Consider the following 18,227-nt stretch of genomic DNA (forward strand, 5'->3'; position numbering starts at 1 on the left):
GCATTTTGATTTCGATTTGCAAAAACCTTTTTTACTTCCCGAGATATCTAAATTAAGGGACTCGTTTGAAAACAATAAGCCCCGTATTTACCAGGTCGCAGTAACGGTGTACGCACCGAGTTATTGCAAAAGTTCTCTCAACTCGCCAATTGTCATGAGTGACAAAGATGTGGCTATTTGTATGGCCTCGTCTGGACCCATTCCCGACTCTTCAATATTTTGGTATGTGGAGATGATCGCAGATTCTCAGTACAGTTCAATCAATTTTAATGTCTTCATCATTCCACACCCATTTTCCCTAGTAAATTCCAATGTCCTCACCAAATCTGGTGACTTCGTGTTAAACCGGTTTGTCCAAATATCGCTACCTGAACGAACACTCCAGAGTTGCGGTGTCATGTTACGTCTTGCAGCTACAGTTACTCGGTTCACATCCTCTCCACTTTGTATAAAATAGTCCTGGAAGATTAATAAATATGGAGATTTGATTTAGTCGTCCAGGGAGAGCATCAGCTTTTACTCCAAGTGCTAGAATCGCTCAAGCATGAATAGTATCTGAGGATGTAATTAAGGCTCGAATTTGGATATTAAAAGGTAAAATAATTCGACTATCAGTGTCTAAAAAATGAATGCAACGCGCATTCGTTAACAGTAAGTTTAATCCTTTGAAAGGGTTGAATTTCGAGATTTGGCAATGACAAATCATATTAAGGTTGATATAAGACAAATGAAAATTCAAATTCACAGAAAAAAAAATGTATTCACATGTACATTACATAACAAAGACCAAGCTACTTATGGCCTTCAACGAAAGAAAAAACTGTAAACTAACAAGTAGGTACAGTTTATCCTAGCTAAAAATTCAATAGGACAATTCCAGGAATCTAATCTGATCTTACAAAGTAAATTATTATAATTTCTTAACAGACTAAGTTCAACTATTCGTAAAAATACAAAAGAAGTATTGAGATGCGATGGTAAAACTTTAACTGATTCTATCATCGCGCTCTTCCCCTTGTGTATCCTGATCCACGGTTGGGATGTGTTCCACTGTAATGGTGCCTCTGTCTGTCTCGGTCTCGACCCTTGTCTCTGGTATCTCTATCCCTAGATTTATTTAAATCCCTGTTGTCCCTAGATCTGTTTCTGTCTCTGTCTCTGTTTTCTCTTGATTTATCCTTAGTTTTTTCTCTGGAACGTGATCTCCTCTTGTCCCTATCTCTACCTCTATCATAGACTGGAGAACGTGATCTGGCCGATGATGATTCTCTTGAGCCTGCTCTGGAATGTTCACTATTCAATATAAAATCATCGTATCTGAAATACGGAAGTAAAAATTAACTGAAAGCTTTCCATTTCAAAACATGGAACGATTTATTCTAGAATATTATCTATATATATATAAACTTACTTATTTCTAGGAGCCTTGCCAGAGCTCGTTGCCGAACTACTTGAGCTACTCGAAGACCGTCTTGATGATGCAGAACCACTTCTATCTGAGCGTCTGTAAAATAATAAAACGATTTGATTTGGGTGAATTCCACTGTAATTCAATTCATTGGCAAATATATTTACCTATGATTCCCAGTTTCGGGCACAGGCGATTTTGATGGTTTTCTTCTTTGGCTAATCTCTGACTTAGACATGTCTTTGTCTATTTTTTCTGGTGGGGGCTTTTCTATAATATAAAATACATATTAAGTATAAAATAAATTAAAGTAGATAATACGTATATATATGTATAACTACTAAAAAATAAAAATAAAATACTCATTTCACCTTTTTCAGCAGATTTTTCTTCCTGTTTATCATTATTTTCTTCGTCACTGCCCCATAAATCATACTTGGAAAGATCTCCCTCATCCCCCGATTCCTCATCTTCTTCATCATCATACAATCTACTAGCACCGGCATCCTTGTGACCATTGTTATCTTCTGCTTCTTTTTTCTATAAAAGATACAGCAATGGTTAATATACAGGATAGGAGTTATTCATTATTCAAACTTAAGTATACCATTTTAGGCATTTTTGATTGCTCAATAAATTACGAAATCTCAATTTTCATTTCATAATTAATGGAAAATTTAGTATTCTTTATTTTCCAAATATACAAAGTCATTATTTTGAAATTCAATTACCCTAAATTTTAAATGGAAGGTAAAAAAATACTGGGAATGTTCATAAATATACACCAAACCAACCTTTTTACGTTTTTTCCCAGATTTAACTTTGGTATCCTCAATAATATCAGTTTTAGATCCTTTTGGCTGTTGTAAACCTCGCAACCTATTCAACATGATCGGTTTAGGTATGGCAAAACTTTTAAACCTACTAATAGCAGAAGGACTGGATTTTTTCAACTCTCCAGTTTCGAGTAGATCATCAGTGAGATCTTCATTATCATTTTTAGGAGAATTTGCATTTTTATCATTGGTGAAATCCCTTGACGGAGAACCAGGATAAAACATATCATCTAAAAAAGGAATATTGACCGACTTTTTTAATGGCGTCTCCTGATTTGTATCATTAATACTATGCGTGTTATCCACTTCATTGTTGTCCTTTTCCTTAGTTGCAGACATATTCTGAATACTCTGCAAAGCCAGCGCGAGACCATCGGTATTAATCCCAGCAAAATTCAAATTCAACAAAGAGTTCAATTTACTTGTTCCATCTCCATCTCCGTTAGCATCGCCATCATCGACAACATTCTTTCTACTAATCGAACCAATATCAGGAGCTCTCGGCGGCGTTCTGAGAACTTCATCGTCCGTTTGATGATCTGAAGCGTTTCTATACAGAGCATCCTCATCTGGCAAGTAATCGTCAATTTTTGCTCTACTAGCGCAGACGGCGGATTCGGTGATCTTTTTTTCAGATACATTCGCAGAATTACTGTTACTCTCAGGCCAAAGATCATTTGCATTGTCAGCCATCGAATCGTCTTTAAACAGAAGGTGATTTCTTTTTGCCATGGCGGGATGTATTTTAGTAGGAATGTATTCTATATTACATGAGTTTTTCTCCTCGGATCGATTCGACATGCTCTCGATGATACGTTTCATTGCTGAACTTAAATTTTTACTACATCCTTTGTCCACATCTACTGCACTCGAATGTAAAGTGTCTACAATTACTGCTTTATGCAGTCCAAATTTCGGTAATGGTAATTCAATAGCATCCATTTTCTTCTGATTGGTAGATAATTCTCTAGGACTGTATAAAGTGTCTCTTAAATTTTTAAATGGCGATGACTTGGAATTTTGTGCAGTGCTGTCTTTATTCTTGTAGTTAATATCAATGTCGGAGTCAAACCCCCCTTCGCTACTGTAAATTTCACTCTCTGAAACAATGTCTTCCAGCATACAGTTCGGGACGATATCAGGAGTTGTTTTAGCTGGTTTCGATTGTTTCGGTACGTTAGGAATAATGAAAGACGATTCAGGGTTTGCTTTGTGTTGATTTGCAGTTTCAAAGTAATTATCTTCTTGAAATTGCGTTTCCGGACTAATAACTCTAACGGGCGATTTCATCCGTGCTAATTCAACTCTAGTCACCATTATTTCTGGGGTTTCAGATCGAGCATTTTCTGTCAGGTAACAATCAGATCGTTTACTTTCATCTATCACACTACGCTTAGCGCCGCTAGTCGAGCTTCTGCCGACAGATCCATTAGTATTGTTATTTTCGTTAATTAAAAACCTCTTAGTCTCACTGTTTGTGTCATCTTCACTCTTATTATCACACTGTTTATTCCTTGAAGGCTCTCTGTCATTGTCTGAACTGCCGTCGATGACTAAAACCTTATTAGAATCGATATTTTTTTGAGTATTTCGTCCCTTTACTCTATTGTCACAACTCTTATTCCTAAAAGACTCACTATCACTATTTGAACTTCTGTCAAAGCTGAGGTATTCTTCATTTAAACTTTTACGTACATGCCTGCGTTCTTTAGCTCTAGCAGCATCACTATACCCATCATCGCTACTATTGGCGTTTTTCCCTGTAGTTGATTTCAAATACCTCCGTCTTCTTCTCTTCCTGAAAAGTCCGTCGCTGGTCTCCCTTCCAGAAGTTTCGACGTTGATATGAGAATCGACTAAGCATCCAGTGGTGAGAAGTCGCTGCCTCCACGCAAATATTGTTTTGAAATCGGGTGCAGGTTTATCGTAGTTCTGTTGAAACATGTTGGCACTGACGCTACAATTTTGATACACTATTGCCCAAGCCGCCACTTGGATGCGCTCTTGCAGTGTGTAAGTGACTTCGAAGTCTTCATCGACTGTTTTTCCCTTGAAACGATACTTGACTTCGTTGGTCGAGGTTACGCGATTTTCCATAATACAATCTCTCGAATACGGTTGATATTTCGAACTGTCGCCGAAATCTCTGTGAAAATGCTTGTATTTAGAGTCGTATCCGTTTTCAACGTGTGGTTTCGCTGGGAAATGTATCTTTTCAGTCGAATCATTCCGTAGAGACGATTTCTTATCTGGGACGGCGTCTTTGTCGTTTCTGGCAACATTTTCAACAGATAGTATCGACCGTTTCCTTTTTTTTCTTACTGTAGAAAATCGATCTCTCCTGACTGAAACAGTTGCGGTCATATCGAGTGAATTTCCATGGGTCGATTCAGGCATTAGACGCTGGGGAAGACGTGAAGGAACCGGTGGTGATGCCACACTGGTGTCACTGAGGCTCCCAAGATGTCTGCGAGTGCCGCACACCTACGGGTTTAAAACGTCTCCTTTTAGTACAGCGCTTCCAATTCTCATCAGCAAAAATACATTTCCTCTAAATCCGCATTTCACAGATACCATACAAAGAGTTAATTCTTCGATACGAAAAAATGCACCCCTCCATCGTTCACAAAGTTCTTTTTTTCACCGTTTTCACCTTTAACAGAGTTCTAATTACAAACTCAAAGCACTGAAAAACAGATTAAAAAAATGTTCTCAAATGTCATGTTTCAAATGGGCTAATTTTATTTTATCGTGATCAATGAGAACACATCGAATATATTTCAATATTGACAAAAGTCATGATCCGTCATTTATATGGTACCTTAATGAGTAAAATGCAAACATACAAACAGATACACCAAACACAAAATGAATGAAAAGAATAACAAATGTAATGCTTATTTCACAAATGTTACCAATTTAAGAATGAAATAAAGATACTTATTGGTTATAAGGGCGCATTCGAGTATATGCACTTAAACTAACAAATACACGGCAGTTACAGAAACGGCCTTTATGTATGTAGTTTTAGTAAAGTGATAGTACGAATGTGGCTTGCCAACACATGGAATGATTGTATGGCGACTAACAATACGATACCAAGATCCATTTGAAGAGATTCTCTCTGCAATGAGGCAATACTGACCTCCACCAGAACATATGTGAAATTCAGAGACATATTTAATTAAATTATTTAGAAAATTAGTTTTGATTTTAATCAACATTATTCGTAGTTCACATAACTCAACTGTTTGCAACACCTAGAAGTCATTCATGTCACTGTCATGTATTAGTGTGTTAGTGCAAGCGTGTATACGTGATGTTCAGACGCGCCCGTATAACCAACAAGTACCGTAATCAAAACTACGAAGAATGTAAATGCGAAAAAAGATTTCAGCAATTACATCTTGCAATTTCAACACATCAATTTTGATCAAAACAAACAAACCTGCGGTGCGGAATCTTTTCTCTTCCTCTTCTTGACTCTGCCAAATTCGTCATAGTCGTCATCGTCAGAATCACGTCGAGGCCGATACTCCACAACACCTCTCTCATTGTAGCCTCCCCCATATCCGGTACGAGCCTCAACCTAAATTTATTTTTAAATATCACATAAATATATATATACAATGCGCCTTTCTGGCCAATTACAAAAAAATATTACATTTAAACAGTATCATAGAGACATCTATGGACAGATTCGAAACATACATTTTACAGAGTAGGTAGCATCATCATCATCATATATATAATATCGCTATTCTGTCTGTGTGTCTGCCTGAGATAACGCTCACCGTAATATAATAATCGTTTCGTCGTATGTACATGACAGCTAAACCATTGCCAAAACGTATATACAATACAATAAAAAAAGAAAAAAAACTTCTCTATATACTATTTGCTACCAATGTTTTCTATTGGCAGAGAATTTACCGCCATCTATTGAAAATTGATTTAATTAATTAATTTTTCTATTGTTTACATGTAGTTTTTTTCATATTAAGCAATTAAATATAAATATTAAAATAAATATATTTAAAAAAAATACACCGCGTGCGAGATCGGACGACATATTTCTTTTAATTTTTTTATTATTTATTAACTTTATATGCCAATACCCATGCGATGATGTGTCATCGGGTAAAATACTAGTATATATTTATATAATAATCGAAAAATTCGATACTATAAACTCGAATTTGCGAGAAACAGGACGGTTGCCAATTTGGTGGAACCGTTTCAACAATAAAATCAGATAAACTGGTAAAGTCCGATAGGAAATGATCGACCTCGAGTCACATATATCCACATAATAATTTCTAAATAATTGTTCAAAACAAAACAAATTCAACATTCACACAGCGAAATAAGGCTTATATTCCAATAAAGATAATTCCACATGACTAAATAGAATTAGCATAACAAATAAAACGCCTCTTAAAAATTAACAGCCTATGCATAAATTTTGTCAAAGGCAAACAGAAATTAACAGAGATAAACGCGACGAATAAACCGACCGTCATTTCATACCACATTCAAGGAAAATATCATACTAAGGTTTAACAAATAGGTTGATTGCGAAAAAATACATGTATTCATTGTGTATTTACTATCAATTAACAAATGAACAGACAGTATGCAACCTAATTGTTATTGCAGCTGTGTACATGTGTACATGGTCATGTTATAATACGAATTACCTATTATTTGAACAATTTAATTGGCTTTTAAGACGACGTTCGACAATTTCATGTATTTAATGATGTGACCAATTGGTCGCAATATTTTATATGTTGACAAAGTCTGCTAAACTAGAGTTAAATATTGCAGCATTCGAAATGCTAACTGTAAAAATTTATCAATGTGATGTCCATGATATTCTTTAGTTTTTATAAACATATCTACGTACATTTGACGGGCTGAAAACCAGACTGGCACAAGTGACATTTTTAAAAAAATCTGGTTTTAGTGCTAAAATAATAGCATTAATGAAATGCTATTACTTAAGCACTTAAACCAGCTTTTTTTTTTAAATGTCACTTGTACCAGTCTGGTTTTCAGCCTGTCATTTACTCTGTATCTGCTGTTTTATTTGAACTGAAAGAAAGTCCATTTATTTATTTATTACTTTATCTTCATAATAATGTAATACTGTACTTATATACGAATTATCAACAGATGAAGTTTTGTGACCATGAGAAAATTCGACCTCGAGATTTTGTCTGATTTACACACAGAATCGATCACAGATTACATTTCTCTAGCTTTTATAAAATGCATATATTTTGGGAAAAATTCTAATACTGTTGTTCCCATCATACTAAAACTTTGCACCGGTCAATGAAATTGTAATCACATTACATATAAATGTTTTTCAAATTTTTAAGTCGACCAGAAGAGGTACCTCTTCTTATAGGTCTCCACTTTTTATTTACTTCATCCCCTCAACGGCTGAATGGATTGAGTTGAAGCTATTTAACACATAATTGTCATGATAAGTTTTAGAAAATCATATTTCTTTCTCAATCGGATATCGAATATCGAGTTTTGAGATTTTATCCGAAACTGTTCAATATATTGAACCTAAATTTCATATATATAGTTTCAACTAAGTTTAAGTAGCATAATTAATTATGTTAAGATCTGTTGAGCTCTTAATCGCATGTCTTTTATTATATATTTGCTATACTTAAAACAGGACTAACTAAAACCAATCAATTTTAAGTACGTATTGCGTGCCCATATTAGTACGACATTAAATAAAGAATTCGTTAGACCTATGAAAGTAGACCTGATTAGTGGAATTTGAATGAATCCACGAAGATTTAGCTCTGTTGCATAAATATTAAGTTTACCGAAAATTTTTTGAATTACATAAAAGAAAATAATACATTAATTAATATTCTGAAATGGTTTGTTGAGTTAAGTTGAGGTATTCTGCAATCTCTTATGTTGTCCTTGCACTTTTTTTTAATGTAAAATACAATTTCCTCAGTACCATTCGAGCACTCCATTTCCATTTCACTCGCTTCTCTACATCAACTATCCTTGTCATACGTCTCACCAATGTATTTCTCCCAATTGTTCGAGCACACAGCATTCTATACTTGTGGGAGTACAATGTATGTGTATAAAAACTATATCTAGTTAATATATACATATGTAAATATTAAATAGATATTTCGTATTTGGGTTACAACTATGAAGCCCAGCCAGCAATATAAATGTGGAAATTATCAAAAGATTTCAAAACAAAATTTTGCTAGTCATTTTGAATGCCCTGTAGTTCGTCCCAAGCTATATGATCCACTGGGACACAAGGATATGGACGATCACAGATGAGACGAGAGCAATGGTCTATAAGTATAGAAACAGATTGCAGAATCATTCTAACGAGCTGGTCGGGTAGCTGTTAACCAGCAAAAAAAAGCTGGATTTAGATGAAGAGATGCTCTAGCCTACTCCATTTAGAGTTTCCCATTATCACGAGTAAAGAAAATGCAATGAAAGACCATCGGAATATTTTCCTTGTATATAATTTGTTAATGCTCTGTATGAGACAAGTCTATGAGAGCATCAATGGAAGCACTGTAATTTCCCAAATTAGTTTCAGTATGTTTTCCACCTAGTATCTGATAAATATTTGGGCACTATCGACTGGGGTGTAAGATGTGATTTTAGAAGTGCCCATCTCTGATTATACACTTCGGCTGGAGGTCTTAGGCTTCAGCCTAGTCAGCTTATAGGCTAATCCAACCTTGCTAGTAACGCTACAAAGAGGCTAAAGAGAAGTGATTTTGATTTGGACTTCTAATATCAGGTAGTGTTCATTGGAAAAAGAAATACAAAAAATGTGGACAGATAACATAATAACAACGTACATATATATAAATGGATGTTAGTATGTTGTGATTGCATCGACAAGTATGGACAAGTTTTCAAAAAAACAAATTTATAACTTTATTTTAATTCATGTAGCAATTTTTTGAAACCACCCATTGAAAAATCGGTGACAGGAAAAATGCATTCGAGATAGCTGTACTCTCGAGACATTCAAACATTCAAAGATGCTCAAGGAGAACTAACGCAATAGAATTTGCACAAAAAAGCGTCAAGGGGTATTTGTATGTTATCCGAGGGTGCTAACCTTTTGTTTGTGGAATTCTATTGCGCAAGTTCTTTTTGAGCGCTATTGAAAATGAAGACTTTTTATCTTCGAATCTGCGCCACTATTCAGTACAATTTAATACATCTTTCAGGGAACCGAAAAATCAACATGCATAAAATTAGTCACGAATAAAATAATCGATTAAATATGACGAGTTTTACTCAAAAACAATCTCCCTAATATTTTCTTAAACAAATGATGAAATTTACTTCAAAACATTCGTAAAGTTTTTGAACATTTCGATATGTTTACTTGTATGTTTGGATGCTTTTTTTTCGTCCACTCTTCTAGTTACATATGTGACCACCCGCCTATTGTCATTTCAATCTCTTCACTTTTTCCATTATATCAACTACTCTCATCATACTCCTCATTCACGTATTCCTTTTCCTATGTTTCCTCATACGTTTCATGTATGCCTATATAAATAAATACAAATTATTGAAAAAAAAAAGATAAGATTCATCAGCTATATATATGCATGTATGTATGTATATGTGACACTCTGCTGGCACTCCATAGATATTCAATAGAGGAAAAAATGAATTGTGTATTTCTGTGACCCGCCTATCATCATTTCAATCTCTTCACTTTTTCCATTATATCAACTACTCTCACCATACTTGTCATTCACGTATTCCACTTCTTATGTTTCCTCATACGTTTCATGTATGCGTTTACAAATAAAAATACAAATTATTGGAAAAAAAGGTAATTATTCATCAGCTATATATTAGGGGTACCAGAAAGAAATCGCGCATTTTGTGAACAATGTAAATTTATTTTTTTTTCTTAATTCTAAATACAAACTTATAAAATATAATTTCCATCATTGTTACTAACTATCTCCCATCTTTCTTCCAGTTTTTCGATTCCTTTTTTAAAAAAAATTGATGGTTTCGAATCGAAATATTCGATTAAGTGTTTTTCGACGTCTGCGGTATTTCTGAACCGTTTATCTTTGAGACTGTGCTCCATCGATCTAAAAAGGTGATAATCTGATGGAGCAAGGTCTGGTGAATAAGGAGGGTGCGGTAGAGTTTCCCAATTTAATTCCTGGATTTTATCCCCAGTCAGTTTCGCTACATGAGGGCGGGCGTTATCGTGTTGGAGAATTACTTCCTTCCTGTTGAATAAACTTGGCCGTGTTTCTTTAATTTTTTCATTTAATCGATCCAGCTGATGACAGTAAAGGTCTGCAGTAACGGTTTCAATAATTCGTAGTGGATTATACCCCTCACATCCCACCATACACATAACAGAACTTTTCTATGAGTCAAACCGGGCTTAGGGGTTGGAATGGGTTTTTGATTTGGTGATATCCATTGTCTTTTACGGCTGTTGTTGTCCTACAAGACCCATTTTTCGTCCCCGGGTTACTACCTGGTGTAAGAAGGGATTGTTTTTTTGTCTCGACAACAAAGAACTGCACGTGTTTCTATGCGCATCTTTGTTATCTGCAGAGAGCGCGTGCGGCATCCAAATACCCATCCTGTTAGTTTTGCCGATGCGTTTTAAATGCGACTGAACTGTTGACCATGAAGATTTGAGTTTCTGTGACAGTTCTTCAATACTTTGACGGGGATCTGATTCGATTAACGATTTCAGCATATCGTCATCGAAATTTGAGGGTCGTCCCGATTTAGGTGAGTCCTTCAAGCTTCTATCTCCGGATTTAAATCTTTGGTACCAAAATTGACATCTGCGAGTAGTAAGCACTTCACCATAAATGTCTAATGGTTTTAGTGGCCTTACTGGCGTTTAAGCCCAAACAAAAGTAACATACAATGCCTTACGTGGCTTTCATCTTTTTCTGGCTTCGACATTTTATCCTATCAATAAAATAAAAATTTGTTACAAAAAAATAAAGTCAAAGAACAGTTCTACAATAAAAAAAATTTACAGAGATGTTTATCACACCGTGTCTGAACACAAACATCGTTTCATAAAATGCGCGATTTCTTTCTGGTACCCCTAATATATGCATGTATGTATGTATATGTGACGCTCCATAGATATTCAATAGAGGAAAAGATGAATAGTGTATTTTTGTGACCCGCCTATTGTCATTTCAATCTCTTCATTTTTTCCATTATATCAACTACTCTCAACATACTTCTCATTCACGTATTCCACTTCCTATGTTTCCTCATACGTTTCACGTATGCGTTTATAAATAAAACAAATTATTGAAAAAAAAAAAAGGTAATGAATGATTCATCAGCTATATATATATATGCATGTATGTATATGTGACGCTCTGTTGGCATTCCATAGATATTTAATAGAGGAAAAAAAAAGAATTATTTAAAAAAAAATGAATCGCGTTTTTTTCTACGAATATAATAATATCGAAACAAAAGACAAAGATGTGGGATGGGTGAGGTGAGTCGGTGAGTTGGTGAGTTGGTGAGTTGGTACCTCTCCGAACTTGGGCGCGTTGCAGACGTTGCAGGTGAGCCTCCTGGCCCAGTTGACGTTGGCGCACTTGGCGCACTGCCAGTCGTCAGCGGCGAAGAGTCCTCGCGACTTGTCAGCGGCGCATTTGCCGATCTCGATGCCGCTGCTTCCGCTTCCGGCTGCGCCAGTCGCCCCCAGCCCAGTCCCTGCAGCCGCTACCGAAGCCCCTCCAGTGGCCACCGCTGAAGCCGAAGCCGAAACCGAAGCCGAAGCCGAAGCCGACGCTGACGCCGAGGTCGCAGTGGCGGTCGCAGTCGACGGTTGGCCGACGGCTGCTCCGACGACTGCGACCTGAGGAGAGGCCGAAGGCGGCAAACGACGCCGGCCGCAGCGGTTGCATTGCGGCCGGCGCGAGAAGTTGACGTTTCCGCACCCGGTGGAGGATCCGCCCGCGCCCGCGCCCCCACCCCCACCCCCACACACCCAGTCGCCCGGCTGCCCCGCCAGGTCCATACTCGCGTCCGCTCTTCACTCTTCACTACGAGCTCCGAGCTCCGAGCTCAAGGCCGCTCGCCCCGAACCCCGTTCGCCGAACGCAATACGGGCGGACAGCTGAAGCCGCCACCGCCACCGCCACCGCCACCGGCCCGGCAGAGACCAGTGTCGCCACCTGCCGCAGTTTGCCGATAAATCCCCGCCGCCCACCACCACCGTGCTCCCTTGCCAACCTCATCATAAGCGCATCTATTATTCTCGCCCATGGCCAAACTAAATTTTAAAACAAAAACATCCCGCATTTTAACAGCGGTTTAGTAAAAACATCGTGCGAATGTAGCACAAATTGTACTGCACGAAACTAGGTCGACGATATCGCCTATTTCCCTCGCCGAACTCAAGCTGTACAAATGACATTGGCTGCGTCCACACTACCGATATCTACACACGATATTTGCGAATTTTTCCATAACCAGTTCCTAAATAGCAACCACGGGTTGCAATATGGGAACTGGGCAGTGGCGGCTCGTCTATATGGGCTGCGGGGCTACGGCCCTCCCAGTATAGTACATATGATCACCGGTATGGTCAACGAGCTATTACATGCCGATTAATCTCTGCAGCTCCCCCCCCCCCTATGAATTCTTCTTTCCCCAAGTCGCCATTCGCCTTTTATTTTCTCCTCTATGATTATTTGTAGAAAGTCATATTTGGACCCGTGAATAATGTGAACAAAATATTCCATCTTATGGCGCATACGATAATCATTACCACGAAAATCGCGAATACAGAATATCTGGCACTCAAGTTCTCGTTAGTATGATTCACTTTTCATTTCCACGTCTGTAAACAGTCTTACATCAAATGGTTCCCAAAAAAATTAGCACTTCATAAACATTTTTGGCCTAGTCCTACTTTCCTGGTATAATTTTGGTATAAAATATACAAATCGATTGCGTCATAACTACAATACTTCGGAAAAAAGGAGCAGAAACTGATAAATCGCCTAAATTACTTAATTTTGTAGATACGCAGTGGAAAAAAAAAAATATATATATATATATATATATATATATATATATATATATGTGGGATTCTGTAAGGGAGGATAGTGGAGTGAAGAAATGATAGGCGATCTTAGTCAATGATCCACGTTTATTGTTCGTATATCTTCAATGCGCGTACGCATTCGGTCAAACGTCAAACGCGACTCCTTACACCCGGATCAGGCTCGAGAGTACCAGCCTTAAGGGGGACCACTAGTGTGACCGCGCGAAAAAAAGGTGATTTTCGGGAATTAAAATAAAAAAAACTACTGGATGGAATGTTTTATCGTTTTATGGATATATGTATAGATATATACTAAATACATAATAAAAGTTTTTAGACAAAAAAATTGAAAATTCAGCGAGTTATACGTAATCTCCCAAGGCTCCAAAAAAAAAAGTACCCCCACTGCTGCAGTGATAGCGACCTTCACAGTGCCTGAAATCAAAAAATTCAAAAAGTTTATTAAACTAGAAGATATTTGCCGTACCATGAACCTCGATCAAAAAAAAAAATTGAAATTTAACAAAATGGCGGAGTTTTAAAAAAAAAAATCAAATTTCGCGCATAAATTTGTTGATTTTTGGCCTGCCAAAATTACATTTTTTATTCAATCGGAAAACTGGAGGTTCATGGCACGCAGAAACATATATAAAAGAAGCTGAAAAAAAATCAAATCGATCGGATGATTCATTCTCGAGTTACAACTGCAGCAAATTTGAAAAATGTAGTTTCGAGAAAAACGCGTTTGAAGTTTAAGTTACTGATTTCGTGGTTATAAATCAAGAAATATCATACCTACTGTTAATCTGCTATTCCAGGCCCATACAGTGCACCTTCCTCTTCTTCGAAAGACAGCTGTTGGGCTGCTAAAGTTTTTCTTCGAGCTAATCGGTCCTCTTTTGAAGCAGCCTGTTAACGATGATCTGCCATTCCAAGCCTCGTATCATCTTTGTCAACGGCATAATCGTTCGCTGCAGGTCCAATTATAATTCCCATTACATTGAACATTTTTAAAATTGATGAATAACCGTCATTAAATATTGATGTAGCAAAATAATTTGATAACTCTATCGTTTTGAGACCACTGTGGAGGTGTTTCGGAGCAAAGTGCCATAGCAAGCCATTATAACTTTCGTTATTGTTCTGAGTATTATTAGTAATAATTTATTACCCAGACATCTTTCGAGTAAATCACGCCGACTCAAGTCTTCAAATATTGGTTTCAGAGCATTTTTTCTTTTCCCATAAAACACAACTCTGACGGTAAGTTGACTTGACACACGAGTCGATGATCTTCTTACTAAACTTTCCAACAAGAGTTACTACGCCAAACCGTGAAGTGTGGCCACGTTTCTTCCACGTGCCATCTCCAGAAACCGTCAAATTTGTCTCGGAGTCTTCTTCTTCCAGTGTCAACTTTTTCTCTTCTTCTACAGCTCTTTGCATACTAAATTTACAAATTGATTCTGCTGATGTCCATAAATTCGCAAAGCATCCACTGAAAGTTTGAGTATGGAATTTACGTATTAGATCCATCAAACCACAAAAAAGATTCACTCCGTTTATTCCGATACCTAAAAGTCGCATCACAGCCACTATGCGTCTATTTATTTCAAATGCATTACCAATCATAGGCCCGGAATTGATGTACGAAACGCCGCATTCACATATTACAGCAATTTTGAATCCTAAGCCTCGCGGACTTGCTTGATTGAACGTAATTTTTTTTTCACAAGTTTTGCACATCACTAAATTACTTATTGCATGAAAAACAGAAATAAACTGGAGATTACTATAACCGTGCGTTGGATCAATCACAATTTCTTCGTCCTTATTGTGTAAAAGTTTGTCAGCTGACGTACTGGTATTTGCGGTGGACTGTTCACATGTATGTTGATTCGCCGAAAATTTTCGTTTTTTAGAAGTTGATCTACGCGTGGGATCAACATGGGAACCCTTTTGTTTTGAATACTGAGAACTCATTTTTGCTAAAATTTTGTACGATGTTCTCACTATAACGGTCACAATAACACTGGAAGAGAGTTTAAATGTGCCAAAGTCTAGCATCTCCAAAACAGCCAGGTATACGACCCGTTTTTAATGACTTTTCTGGCTGACAGAACCAGAACAATAACTGCGTTATGAATCATAACGCAGTTATTATGATCCGTACGCTAACGCAACTTTCGAACCGACGTCAGCTGCTCTTCGGATGGCTGTAACTCAAAAACTATTCGAGATATGCACTTGAAAATTTAGTATGTTATTTTTAAAGGTATGGACTATCGAAATGTGCAAAAAAAAAAAAACGATTTTTTCAAAATGTCACACTAGTGGTCCCCCTTAACATAAATACATATGTGTACCAACTGTTCGGCATGAGCCACATCATTATACATAATTATAATCATTTTATATTAATATCCTACATATATATTATTTTAATCCAAACGGCTGACGACTATCACATGGCCAACGATTTTAGTGTTTCCCTTATATTACAATATCATAAATTATATATTATATATTTTTTTGCTTATGAATCTTAAGACGCTTTTTAAAAGCTTACGACCAAAAAAGATTAGCAATATGTCAAAAAGTTGTACTTTGACATTGTAAAAATGTTTACTTCGGTTCGTCATTGTGCAAATCAACTGAAAGGTAGATTAGATTATAGACGACCCTACTGCAAAGTTGTACCATAACTAATTTAAATCAAATATTTACAACAAAATCAATTAATAATATAATTACTTTACATTACATAAAAATAAATATATGTATTAAAGGTTTTTATGTGATGGCGCTGAGATCAAATAGCACTGCAGTTAACAACTTCGAAACACTTGCTGTATCAGTACCCAAGCCATTTGTATACCATGTCGAAATTAATAGACCGAACCAATTCAATACTTTTAATAACGCACTATGGAAGTCAGTATTTTTTTTATAATGAGTCTTCCAATCCTAAAATGTTAACATAGCTGATATGTTTTCTATTTATAGAGATTTAAAACAATGCTTTACTGAGTTGAACACAAATTCAGACTGCCGAGTAATTGTTTTATCTGGCTCTGGAAAACATTTCACCGCCGGTAATATTATTCATATGTGCAATGATTACTTTTTCAAATATTTGCGTCTTTTTTATTTGACTCCTTTATTTTATATTCCAGGTATTGATTTACAAGACATGTTAATGTTAGGTCAAGACTTGGCTGAACATGATGACGTTGCAAGAAAAGTTCGATTGCTTAATAGAGTAATTAAAAATGCCCAAGATAGCATAACATCAATTGAAGCTTGCGTTAAACCAGTGATATGCGCTATACAAAATGCATGCATCGGCGCAGGAATCGACCTCATTACAGCTACAGACATTAGGCATTTAAAATAAATTATTTTAATACTATCATGTCGCGATCAAAGAGCTTCTAATATGGACGATTTTTTTCTTTTTAAGATATTGTTCCAAAGATGCATGGTTTCAAGTCAAAGAAGTACACATTGGAATGGCAGCTGATGTGGGAACGCTTCAACGCTTACCAAAAGTATTTATTTCAAATTTTCATTACTTATTGTGTTTTTTCATTCAAAAGATTTATGCCCCTCATTACTTTAGATAATTGGGAGCATGTCTCTAGTCAGAGAACTTTGTTATTCCACTAGAAAATTCAAATCAGATGAGGCTCTAAGCTGCGGCTTGGTCAGTAAAGTATTCGACGATAAAGATAGGTTAGTGTTTAAATTGATATTGTATTATTCTTGTATATTGTATGTACATTACAAATATTATTTTGTTGATTACAGCTTGATGAAAGGCTCTATCGAATTAGCTGAAGAAATAGCACAAAAAAGTCCAGTTGCTGTACAAACAACGAAAGAAACAATCATTTACTCGATGGACCATACTAATCAAGAGGGTCTTGATTATATTGTAATTTTTTTTCCTTTTTATTCAGAATATTCTTCAAATGCTTCTTCATTTTCATATTTTTATTATTTTTAGCGTCTCCAAAACCAAGTGCTTCTCCAGAGTGAAGATTTCATTAATGCTTGTATGGCACAAGCTACAAAAGGAGAGAAACCAGTTTTTGCTAAATTGTAATAACAGCTTACATAATAAACAATGGGTTTATCCAGCATTAATTTGGTGTATTGTAAATATGTATTTATGTATGTATATGCTTAAAAGTCTATTTGAAAGTAAAAAATATTTTTGCATCTATTATTGTAAGAAATTTTATTGAATGATTGTTTAATGTATTTTTTTAAAATAATGTTCATATTTGAATTTTATATTTCTTAATTGTTCATTAAATTACACTATTCGACTAATTACGACTTTTTTTACATACCTCCTTTACGTTTTTTTGGTTCAGAGATGAGATATGACTTCTTATAGATCTATGCCCAGTGAACACGAATCTGATAATAAAGTGAAGTGAACACGAATCTGATGTTGATTGGCTCGAGATTCGGAGATATACATGTAGCCGTTAGTCGTCACAATGGAAGCAGTAAATAAAATTAATTCATACTGTACAATTGTAAAATTAAATTTAAAAAAAAAAAGAATTTAATCATATACTTTAATATATGTACAGGTACGAATTATGATGAAATTTCATTCTTTCATTAGAGTAGTTTCTCCGCGGTATATGAACCACAAAATATCCACCGTTGATTTTTCTTCATATTCAGCCTACTTATATTACCATTTCGCAGCAACGTTAATTTATAGAGACTCTTATCCCAGGTAAGAAAAAAGCATTGAAACAATAACAATATTTGAATTCTTCGATATTTACTAAAAACTGAAAAAAATTAAAAAAAAAAAAATTTTCCCCATACTGGTTGATGGTTGATC

The 18,227-nt window shown here is 36.0% G+C and overlaps 2 protein-coding genes across 5 annotated transcripts; one reads left to right on the plus strand and one right to left on the minus strand.

Moving 5' to 3' along the window:
* Window positions 1-736: 736 nt before the first annotated feature.
* Window positions 737-12,500, minus strand: LOC143909505 (uncharacterized). 2 transcript variants are annotated; one of them, XM_077427515.1, is made up of 7 exons: window positions 11,834-12,500; window positions 5,693-5,833; window positions 2,203-4,728; window positions 1,780-1,948; window positions 1,576-1,678; window positions 1,412-1,504; window positions 737-1,317 (listed from the first exon to the last, which is right to left on the minus strand). In XM_077427515.1, the coding sequence occupies exons 1-7, from the start codon at window positions 12,323-12,325 to the stop codon at window positions 999-1,001; spliced, it is 3,843 nt and encodes a 1,280-aa protein (XP_077283641.1). In that variant the 5' UTR covers window positions 12,326-12,500; the 3' UTR covers window positions 737-998. The 2 variants fall into 2 exon arrangements, with proteins under 2 accessions (XP_077283641.1, XP_077283642.1); XM_077427516.1 differs by having other exon boundaries at window positions 743-1,281.
* LOC143909513 (delta(3,5)-Delta(2,4)-dienoyl-CoA isomerase, mitochondrial-like) lies at window positions 11,855-17,697 on the plus strand. 3 transcript variants are annotated; one of them, XM_077427525.1, is made up of 8 exons: window positions 11,855-12,319; window positions 16,147-16,291; window positions 16,364-16,452; window positions 16,534-16,741; window positions 16,821-16,908; window positions 16,980-17,092; window positions 17,168-17,294; window positions 17,367-17,697. In XM_077427525.1, exons 2-8 carry the CDS (start codon window positions 16,158-16,160, stop codon window positions 17,463-17,465), a joined length of 858 nt encoding a protein of 285 aa, XP_077283651.1. In that variant the 5' UTR covers window positions 11,855-12,319; window positions 16,147-16,157; the 3' UTR covers window positions 17,466-17,697. The 3 variants fall into 3 exon arrangements, with proteins under 3 accessions (XP_077283651.1, XP_077283650.1, XP_077283652.1); XM_077427524.1 differs by lacking the exon at window positions 11,855-12,319 and adding an exon at window positions 15,893-16,018; XM_077427526.1 differs by lacking the exon at window positions 11,855-12,319 and adding an exon at window positions 15,958-16,050.
* The last annotated feature ends 530 nt before the right edge of the window (window positions 17,698-18,227 follow it).

The sequence above is a fragment of the Arctopsyche grandis genome, chromosome 3 (assembly GCF_051622035.1).
Source record: "Arctopsyche grandis isolate Sample6627 chromosome 3, ASM5162203v2, whole genome shotgun sequence".
Classification (NCBI taxonomy): domain Eukaryota; kingdom Metazoa; phylum Arthropoda; class Insecta; order Trichoptera; family Hydropsychidae; genus Arctopsyche; species Arctopsyche grandis.